The 11360-nt window shown below is 42.0% G+C and overlaps 1 protein-coding gene across 1 annotated transcript in view; it reads right to left on the minus strand.

Moving 5' to 3' along the window:
- sobpa (sine oculis binding protein homolog (Drosophila) a) overlaps window positions 1-9336 on the minus strand; it is a 33109-nt gene extending 23773 nt beyond the window's left edge. Inside the window, exon 1 of the mRNA XM_029494306.1 lies at window positions 9241-9336. Coding sequence (XP_029350166.1) covers window positions 9241-9336 — 96 coding nt within the window. The remainder of the gene's footprint in view (window positions 1-9240) is intronic.
- Window positions 9337-11360: the final 2024 nt, after the last annotated feature.

Genomic DNA, 11360 nt, shown 5'->3' on the forward strand with positions numbered 1-11360 from the left:
ACAGCATGACTGACCGCAGCTGGGCCACTGACTGCTACAGAAAGGGTTTGGGGAAATATGTTTATTTTCTCTCTTGCCAAAAGTAAGACGAGAAGTTCAGCACCACTGATATATGTGTGTGTTCAAGAAGCCAGGTAGAGATTTGCCTGGCTCAGCATCTCAATAGAAAACCTATTCTGTCTCAAAATGAGCTTCCTGGTGAACCTGGTCATCCTAACTTTAGTCTAACTTTGGTCTAACTTTGGTCTAACTTTGGTCTAACTTTAGTGAAAGAGTAGAAATGGAGATAGCAATAAAAGCAAAACATTAGCCGTTCCTTAAAATGCTGAATGTCTAAAGGAATGAAGTTTGAGTTTGTACCTTTGTACCTTTTCTTTTAAAGAAGTGAGTCAACATCTGCTAACGCTAATGCTAATGTTAGCCTTGTGGCAATAGCAAAACTTACAAATAACTCTTTAACGATTGAATCTGCACTAAAACCATGATGTGAAGCTAAGCTAACTGTCCCCTGGCTTTAGCTTCATATTTATTGTAAAACAGAACCGATCTCAACATACCAAAGCAATGGTGAACGTTTCAGCTACGGAAACCTGAATGACTGTGATGGAGCAGCAAATAAGGATTTTTCATATTTAAAATTGAACGTAAACAGCGGTGTGTGCCGTCTGCCTGGAACAAGGCCCCACCTCTGCCAGCAGCACAGCGGTGCAGACTGCTCTGCAGATAGCTTGAGTGTGTATACAAAAAAAGAATAACACTTTATGCAGGTGAGGCAATAACATATTTCCTCCATAACAGCTTCCCACAACACAGTCAACAAACACAGTACTCACAACAAAACTATAACCCTTCTAATGCATACAGCCCATTATCACCATACGCGCCTCAGCTGGACCAATCCCAGAGGCATTTATTCATTGAACCCTAAGCTATGGGAAATGTTTTAGCTATTATTTGACTGCAACACATAGATGAAAATGTTCTTGGTGGAAACAAGCCATAGTAACTGTGGATGAATCCGCTGGAATTATTTTGTGTGTGTGATGTAGTGTTAGTCACAGGTCGCCACAGAAGAACTTTGCTACATTTTTCTAAATGGATGGGCGATCATTTTATTTATTTATTTTTTATGTTCTTAAAGTGATAAACACAACTTAAGTTGTAAGTGACCAAATAAGCTTTGTATCCAACGTTCCTGTCATTAAGCATTGAAAAACAGCTTGGAGAATCAAATCATGAATTTGCAAGGACAAACTCAATATAGTTCATACGGTGTGGACACCAAACTCATCTACCTTTTCTTAGCATTGGTGGGTTGATCAAGATCAAATTGACAAGTCGACATTTGACATTTGTCACATCATTACTTAACAGTCAGCCCTAATATGTCCTGAACATTGTAGCTGTCAACAATCAGTCACTAAATCAAGCCGATAAATGTCGATTCCAAACAATTCCTATCAATATATTGGAGCCAGAGTGATCATGTTGGAGTGGTCCAGTACAACCCAGCACATATTGTACACACACACACATACTTCATGAATGTGTACATCACTCACTTTTCCACTGCATTCTGAGTAATGAAAGTGTGTAAAGATAAATCATTTTGTAGCCTGACATGAACTGTGACATCTGTCTCAAACCAATCCAACCCGGCCTTAGTGTAGATACAAAGTAGAATAAAGATACTGAGAAGACGAGTTCAACTATTAAATGTTTTTCAGTCATTAATCATGTTTGATGCTGTGGCATCAGCTCTTTCCGCACTGGGGGTTCATGTCTATTTACTAAGCTGGTCTTTGATCTTTCGTACCAAAAGGATGAGACAGAAAACACGTTCTAACTTGGCAAGTCCAACTCTCTCTGAAGACTAATCATTCACAGAAAGAGGCAGGACAATTTCCCGTTGGTGGAAAAGTGACCATATCTGATACCAGAATTAAATTTGGGCAAGTGAGCATGCAAGGGGTTATAGTCGCAAATAAAATGTCCTATGCTGCTCTGAAAAACAGACTGAAATAGCTTGAATGGCTCATCACACACAGGGATACTAAATGACCTGGAGTACACTGAGCCCAGAGCCCGTGTGTGTCCACAGCCTGCAGACAACAGGTTAGTCCTCTGACTCAATTACTCGATACAAATTCAATTACCACAGCACCAACACAGACTGCAGTTTGGATATTGCTTACAATGGTATTATAGTACAGTAGATACAAGTGGAAATGAGCCACACACACACACAAACACACACACACACTTGTTTAGATGCAGAAGTATCGTTTTGCATATTTGAGACACTGGCACGGTGTAGGAGAGACAGGCAGATTCTCCCCCACATCATCAGCACATATCCCCATTAATATGAGCTTTAGATAAATCTATGATGTGGTGTATTTCTCTCACGGCAGCAGTCCTGCACGTGCACCAGCTTCGCCAAACTGTAAATAAAGAGCATGTTATTATCCTGTTATTCTGTGCATCGGTGAACGTGATTGAAGAAGAGGAAGGACTTGGTCTGAATCCTGGTGAGGTATTATTAATGAAGAATGACAGGAGTTATTGATTTGTCTGTAAGGAAATACAGCTGTGGTGGGCTGGTCAATGGGAAGATGTTGCAACACGCTGCAGGTCATGGTCTGAGTCAATGAAAAGTGAAGTCACAGTAACCCGTTGTGTGACATGACGCACCGCGCATGCATGAACAATGGAAGCATTTCAATGCACGGCATCGGAGCCGCAGTTTTTTGGCTGACAAGGCAGGCAGCTACCTGGGGCCCCAGGCTATAAGATGGCCCCAAAGGACCGATAAACCTTACTTTGAAGAAATGTCTCAAAAAGCAGCTCCGTCTCCCTTAAACGACTAATAAGATACAAAAAGAGGCCCATTTAGAATAAAACCAGTGGGGATCAGCAAGTTGTCATGAGGTATTCCCATTCACAGCTCATTCCCATTTATGTCTCGGTGTTGATTGGTCAGCCAAATGTGCTGCCTCTCTGTGCTGACCACTGCCCACTCAGTACAGAGCCACCATCTGAACTTCTTGACTGGGAAAGCAGCATATCGTGTCTCTCCAAAAAGTCTCCAGATATGTCGCCAGCTGCTTTTATGGAAAAGAGGAGCTCAAGAGTTTTAAAAGTCACCAAATATTCTGAGAAAGTCAGAAAGTTGCCAACAGCACCCAGTGGAAAACCTCCATGAAGAACTTTACGTGTTGATGAGCACTGGCCTCAAAATGTAGGTTATTTAGGCAACAAGACTAAAGTCATTTATTTATCTCTTTAGATTTTCATTATTTTCATTAGTTATATTCTCAAAATTCTAGATGAAATTTTTTAATTTTTTAGATGTTGTACACCTAATTGCAGTCTGATAATTTAGTACCTGACTGTGATGATTGCTAATTTAAGGGGCTGTATATATATATATATATATTTTTTTTTTTTTCCTTGTTAGGGAGCCACCAGACACTAAACTTGCCACTAAATAACATGCACACAACACGTGCAAACATCTGCAACTCTCTGGTGTCAGTGTCCAACTGTGAATGGATTTGTAGCATTTATTTGTGGTCATTAAAATCTATGTAATACGCTTACAATTCTCAGCTTTTATATCACAGAAGTTCTTAAAGATGGTTGTAGAGTTAGTGCAAGGCTGGAGTTGTTAGTGTGTCTGCTATGTAATTGCAATCTCCTGGGTTCAAATCTGTGCATGGGATTTATGCTGCAGGTCATTCTCATCTCTCTCTCTGTTCCCTGTTAGCCTCTCTGCCGATTACTGTCTGAAATAAAAGGCATAAAAGGAACCAAAGTTCTCTAAAAAGATGGTGGTAGAGAAAGCACCTGTTCACAGAAGTTCATTTTGCATTTCCTGACAGCCACATTCAGTTCCTTTTCATGGCACTTTGGATCACCTTACTTTACCAATACATTGTGACACAAAGCTGACACGTTTCTTTTTAGAACCTGGGCAGTTCCATTCCTGTGCTTTCTGTGTAGAAAGTTTGTATGTTTTCTCTGTATTCACTCAAATAACAAATACAGGACATGAAGATAAAGTGATGAATGAGTCGTGGTGTGGACACATTGTGGCCAGAGTGTATATTTTTCCCAAGCCTGACACACATTGTATTCTGAAAGAAGTTCCTCTCCCACCTGGAGAAAATGTCAAAATTTAATACATTTTATTTATTAACTTCTCAAGTTCATTTCATTTACAATTTGCTCAGTAAAAAGGCATGCTCTCTCAGGGCACTTTTCATATAAAGCAGCTGTGGACTCTTTATAATATTAATTAGATATTTAAAAGCAGACATTTCTCTAAAAGTTTCTAATGCATTTACTGTAAGGGCAATAAAAATTGTTTCTCTTTGTATAGAGCACTCACAGACTCAGAGTGTGCCTACTGGCAAGCACAACTGCAACAATTAGTCCAACTGCAAGGATGAAACCTTGTGCGGAAAAAATCATCAAGGAGAAAATCCTCCTTTTGAACAAATGAGCTGGAGCATAACCCAGCTTGAATGTACTGCTGAGTAAAACGGATGTAGCTGTAAAATAGCCAAATCGCAGAGACAAAAACAGAGCATCTCTCTGTGTCTGCTTTCACTTCCTACCATCCTGTCCTCTGTGTCACCCTACTACTTTGAGAAAGTGGGAGTATTATTAAGAGTGGAATCTAATCCTGGTTGGCGGCTCATCAAAGCAGACGCACCAACTCTGGCTTTGGCTGAGCTGGAGAGGAAGAGGCATTGGAACGGCAGCTACAGACGGCTATATGTTACAGTGGATGCTCGTCTGAGACTAAATCTGTGTTCGTCAGCTATATTCATTCCAACAACTTCTAAAAGCCATCACCATCAAGTTCAGCTGGAATTGTGGCTCATGTTTGAAGTTTCAGGCAAAATGTTTGTGTGAAGTTAGAAAATGTAAAGAAAAAAGAAAAGGTGCTCAACTGCAAGAGCTTAGGGTGAGGATGTCAATTGGTCTGTCTGTTGATCTTTGCGAGATTTCAAGCCGGAGGACAAATTCTTGACAATTATCGGACAGGTTTCCATGAAATTAGGTAAATAGTAATCACAGTCCACAGACGAAAGTTTAGAGGGACGTCACTGAAACTTCCAAACTTTTTTTTTTTTTTTAGAAGGACTCTGATTGAGAGATAGATTTGACCAGCACGAACAAGAATAGCTACATTTCCACAGAACTGACAACAATGATTTCTAGAGTATGAATCCAACCATCTAGCTTAATAAATCCACTTTTATGCAATAGATATCTGCATCTAATGGACAGATTGACATGACATTAATAAAAGTAAATCATTTCGCTAAAAAGGACTCAGTTTCAAACCTCTGGGCAAATTTGGCAACTATTAATAAACGAATATACAAGAGGTTTATTAACCATAGCCATAAATGAAGGGCTCTTCATTTATGGCATTCTGAGAGGCGTTTCTGATTAATGACCACCCCTGATAACTGGGCTTCATAAACGTATCTACAACCACAGTGTATAAGTCATTTATGAGTACTGACTGTGGTCGTGATGAGACCTGTGAGATGATGGTGACATGTTTGAACGCAGTCAGAAAATAAGGAAACCATCAGCTGAAACATATGCTTGAAGCCCAATGTCTGAAACCCAGTTTGAGCCATGATTTACACAGGGCTTTGAGTCCACCAGAAAGTTTACATTTGAATGATAATTAGTGGTGTAGCGAACGGTAATCATAATGTACTCATGTTGCCTTCAGTGCAGATCCATTTCACAGGCTGCCACTTCTCTGCAATACTTTCAGCAGAGGAAAACGCTAAAAATAAATCTAAATCCTGTTTGTCCACAGTCTTCCCCATGTTTCCCTCCACTAATACCCAGACATGGCTGGTACGACTTGTGGTAATGATGATGGTGGGAACTGGATACCTTTGGGATAGAAACCAGAGCAGGTTACAGTACACCGTGATAAAATTCCCGAATCCACATGCCAAGTTTCCCTTTGCCTGGTCCTTCCCCACTTTTCCACTCCTCAGCTCCCTCTCACTTCTCCTGCCTCTCCGGCTCCTCTGCTTTCATTTCCCTCTACTTTTCCTTGATATCTGATCCAACAGAGACGCTCAGGTTACAGTTTTTACAGCTTAGCCAGCCCAGCGCTGTATACATTCCTTTCTCCCCTGTTTCCTAACCCACTCTCCAGCTTCTCCATTCCCGCTCCTCCTTCTCTTTGATTACTCACCAGGGCTTATTTTACCATGGCACACATTAAGCAGCCAGATGAAGGAAACACTGTCAGACTGTTGGTTTTTCAGTTGAGCATGATCCCTCACAAGGGCACATTGTGGGTCTGTGTTAGTATTTTTTCCTCTGGCTTTGGTCTGAATCATTGGGGTTGAGAGCCAGGCTACAAGCTGAGACTTTTTGTTCTGAATAGTTGTAAAAGAGGAGCCTGAGTGTTCTCTACAGAAAATCAAGACATTAACATTCTTCTTACTAGATTTACCGTCTTGGGAGGTCAATCATACAACCAGTGGCATAGTGTTAATTACCTGCAACTCTGCAGGTTGTAATCCACAGCTCAGGGTTGACATTTGAGTGCCATGCTTGCAATAACCTGTCATATTAAATACAGCCATAATAATTGAACCAGGTTTTCCTTATGAATCACTGTGTTGATGTTGGACCAGAGAGAACAGATATTTCCTTGGTTGGATAAATTCACTTTAAGTGGATCAATGTTTTGTCTGGATCAACTTTATCGACAACCGCATGTCTGTGTGTGTGTGTGTGTGTGTGCATGCAATGGGAGATGAAGGTTGTGTAATGAGCTACAATCCAACTTGTTTAGCCTTGAGAAAGTGTTTTGACACCATAACCACATCTGCTGCTTTACTTAGTAGCTTCCCATGGTATTGATGGAGATGCTGGTGTTGATGTACCATCAATATAACACTGCATGTGCTGAAGATGTTTTTATTTTTTTTTGTTGTTGTTGTTGGTGGTGGTGGTGTTTCTTTTTCTTTTTTTTTTTTTGACTTTGTATTGACAAATCTAAATAAATATCTCATGCTACTGACATTTTCATTTGATTGATTGTGGCTGATTTTTGAATGATTGTGCTTGTATTTATTAGATTGGTGAAAAAAATGACAAATTAAAACTACATGAAATGAGACATTTAAGTGACATATTGGTTGTTCAAAATCTATCATAAGTCATATCAATTCACTGAATCCTGAATGATGACCAGTGTCACAAAATCAATCATCTAACGACAAAGATAGATAAACATACAAGCCCTGAAAATAAAATGTCATTTCTGAGTGATGTGTGACAAATTGGTCAGTGTGATAAATTAAGACACAATGCATCTTATTTAATTTATTAATTTCAGGATCACACAAACAGATTAATTTTATTTAGATATTTCCTTTCTCCTGCAACAGTAAAAATTACTTAAATAAATATAAACTTAATTATCTCGAGACAGCGCTTAAGGATTCTTATTAAGATTTATACCATGTTACTGCCATGTTGAGACTCCCTCTACTTCCCTCTACTTCTCCCTTCTTGGGAAATAAAGAACATCCTCCATGGAGAGACCCAGCCTGACACCCCCACCTCCTGCATCCCTCCCCTCTATCATCAGGACCAAGCAGAGAAGGACAGGTTAACGGTATTCCTTTACAAACTGAGGGGAATGGCAAATGTATTTTCATTTGAACAATCAATTTATTAAAAATAAAATAAATTAAAAAAGCAGTTGAAATTTAGTTATTAAATTAACTAATCTTTGTCAAAGAGCCCTGCTTCATTTTTCAGTAACAAGCAAGGACATCTGAGAATTTAGCGTGGTTTGCATCTGTTCACGCTGCAACTAAATAAGAGGGGGGAAAAGCACCTCAAATACAGCAGATTGCTCTGTTAATTAATAGGCTCTTCTCATGTAATATTATTGTAGCTAACTGCCTGCTCCTGATTGCCCTATGATAATAATAAATGCTTCTATGCCAGCTGAGCTCCCCTACGACCCATCTAGATTGTCATCAATAAAATACACATTCACCCCCCCCCCCCCCCCCCCTTATTTTACAGTACAGTGAAGAAGCAGTGACAAATGGGGTTTTGGAGAGGTCTAAACACAAAAAGCCTTTATGCCAGGGTTGTTTCAGGACTCGCTCAGAGCCAGCACCCTCGCTTTTCCTCTGTCACCCTAAAATCACTATTTCCAGATTTATTCCTCGCTGCGATCACCTGCGTATGCATCCACAGCAGCATAAACACTGCGAGCTCATGTGTCTCCAGCCGAATGTGTACAAACAATGAGGAGAAGGAAGACAAAGCGGACACACAGCCTGCCTCACATACACGCACACATATACACGGAGGCGCGCGCGCGCACGCACGCACACAGACAAATGCCAAGAACACTTTCTTTCTTCCACAACGAGAGCACGGAGCACAGGGCTCAAATATCACTGTGTACACCGAGAGAAAAAGCCAAAATAGCAACGTGCTGCGTCCGGATGTCGGGCTGAGCCGTGCAGGCCGAACACCGGAGACAATGCTCTCTCGTCGAATGCGTAAAGCTCAGAGGCGCACATCTGGATCACACGCCTCTGGGCAGCTGGTCAACACGCGCGCGCGCGCGCACACAAACACACACACACACACACCTCGACTCTGAGGCAAACCCACACAGTCGCATCGGACCAGCTGATGTGCGAGTGTCTCCCCATTGATTTATAGTAGTTGTGAACGCCGCTCCGTAGTGTTTATGGTATTAATAGTAGCCAAATAGTAAAGGCACTGTTGACGCCTTCACTGACGCACTGGATTTTCCGTTAACTCTGGGAAAGCCGCGAAAGGCAGCGCACACAGAGAGAGAAACGATGGCATGGAGCGACAGGGAAGCGCACTGTCTCCTCCACTGGTCCAAAACTTACTGGAGGAGCAGGAGCAGCGACTGACTGGGTGCCGCATCCATTGTGCAAGGCGGTGTGTCGGCGGAGTGCGCTGCCCGGGCTGGTACATTCATTTGGATCGGACAATAGAACTTGTTTAAAAAAAAAAAAAAAAAACAAACGGATAAATCAAAGTTTGACTAGCATGCGGCCAGTTGCACTTGAGCGTATTGTATATATGAATGAGACATTAGCGCTTCCACACACATGCATGCTGCTCACCACCACTCCGTCTCCACGCGTAACCACATGCAGCTGGACACGGACCCTTTACCTTCATCTCTTCATTTATTTCCCTTTTCACCGGGTGCGCTGGTTTGCGGCTTCTTTTATTTTCCGGAGGTCTGCCCTCTTTTTCCATCTCTGCCATGTTTTCTCTGTGATACTTCTGTCAATATTTGCGGTGAGGAGGGGGGGCGGGGGTGGGGGTGGTGGGGGGGGGGTGGTGGTGGTGAGGAGGAGGGGGGCGAGAGAGGCAGCTGCAGCTGTTTACAGTCGCCAGACGGCGGATGTCTTGCAGCTCTTCGGCGGCCCGTGTAACGCTGCTGATGCCGCCGCGGGCTTGCGGTGCCCGTCTAAGTCAGCCATCTTCTGCCCGTATCCTCCACGGTCCGTGCGCCAGTGGTGAGCCGCCTCTGTGAGCCAAAGGAGAGGTTGAGTGAGGGGAAAAAACGAGACAGGGGGAGGGGCGTCCGCTGAAACATTATATGACGCGTTGATGATCAGAGGTGGGCTATTTCTCCTCGCTTTCCCGTGGAGTGCAATCAGAGCGGTCACATCCACTCAGCGCTGCTGCCTTATGGTGACGGCGTGCAAGCAGCAAACAGGTGCCCACACACTCCTCCAGTCCCACATTGTGCTTCAGATGAGTGTCACAACCTACCGCCGCCGCTCACAAAAGACATTCAGTGACAGGCTCCTCCGATTCAGTCAGTTAACACAACAAACTCAGGTCTCAGGTCTGCAGATGGAAAAACGTTAAGCTGACTGGTCTGACCAGGGAAAACTCCGGCCAAGTGTAGGGACTGTTGCGCCTTGCCCAAGGGCACAATGCCAAATTGGCTGCCTGGATTAAAACAATAGCTTTATTTATTTTTGCAAACTTTCCACATCATAGGAAAAAAGTGGTGAAACGGGTTTTTATTAATGAGAATCTTCTCAATGAGACAATAAGTGAGTTCACTAAGAGAAGTGCTGCCTGGAGAAATTCCTCCACCATAGCCAGGGGAAAAGGTGTGACACTGTGAAGGCCGAAGGAGATAGCTTGGGTGTGTTGTTTTGAACCATGATGATCAATTTGCTCCCCCCCCCCCCCCCCCAGGCTGTTCCATCAGGTAATCATGTGCGTGATACAAACAAGCCTACAGACCTATCCATTTTTATTTTAATCCTGTATAAAGTGTGAGGCTGGCAACATTTATTGGACTTAAAAATGGTTGCTGAGATCTCACGCTTCAGTTTTATCATCAGAGACTTGTAAGAGACAAGATGTCATGTCATGCTCATCAAAAGTATTTAAAGCAAAAAACAATTTTGAAAAACATCTGTTCAAAACGTATGTAAATAATGTTTGATCTTTTTTGCCATGCTTCTTTGGACCAAATGATAATGAACGTTTCAGTTTTAATCCAAGGTTTAAAGACAAGCTCTGGAGGTCTCTTTAAAAAAAACATACTGCAATAAATTTTAATAGATCATTTAGAATAGAAAGGTAAATAAATAGTCTTTGTCTTACATCCCCAGCAGACATTGCTGTCTCACATGGAAAACATCTGCATGATCACATATGCACATATACACTATATCTGGTGTTATGAATGTTTAACATACATATGTTAGACACTGAGATTTGAGCTGTATTGATTTTTTGTTCAGTTTACTATGTTTATTAAAATGTTAGAATTACATGTTGATAATGTAACATGTTGTATAACAGTGAAGGTCCTCAGGTAGGACCTCTCAGTTAATGAAAATCCGGGTTGCTACTGACAAACAAAACAGATTCAGGGCCCCTCAATAAATAATTTTAGCTTTGGGCATGAAACTGTGTGTTTCAACGGTGTGCTACATTCTGCTCTCTGACTTTCACTGGAATTACAATGAGTCGACAGGTGGAAAGCTGCTGAGAGGGCCGGGAGATCCTGCTTGTGGCATAGTGACACCCATTTGAGCCAGAAAATCAGCAGGAACAGGAGCTGTGAACCGTGATGCAGGGTCAGGGCAAGATGAGTTGAGTGTTACAGTGCTGCTCTCACTTTGCAAAAACCAGCAATACACCTGCATCATAAGATTCACTGTCGAAGCTACAGCACTTTGCTTTAGTGTTAGATAGCACTAATGCTTGCAATAATAAATGATGTTTGCAATATAAACACAGTAGCTATGTGAATTAAG

Source organism: Echeneis naucrates, chromosome 22, assembly GCF_900963305.1.
Source record: "Echeneis naucrates chromosome 22, fEcheNa1.1, whole genome shotgun sequence".
Taxonomy (NCBI): domain Eukaryota; kingdom Metazoa; phylum Chordata; class Actinopteri; order Carangiformes; family Echeneidae; genus Echeneis; species Echeneis naucrates.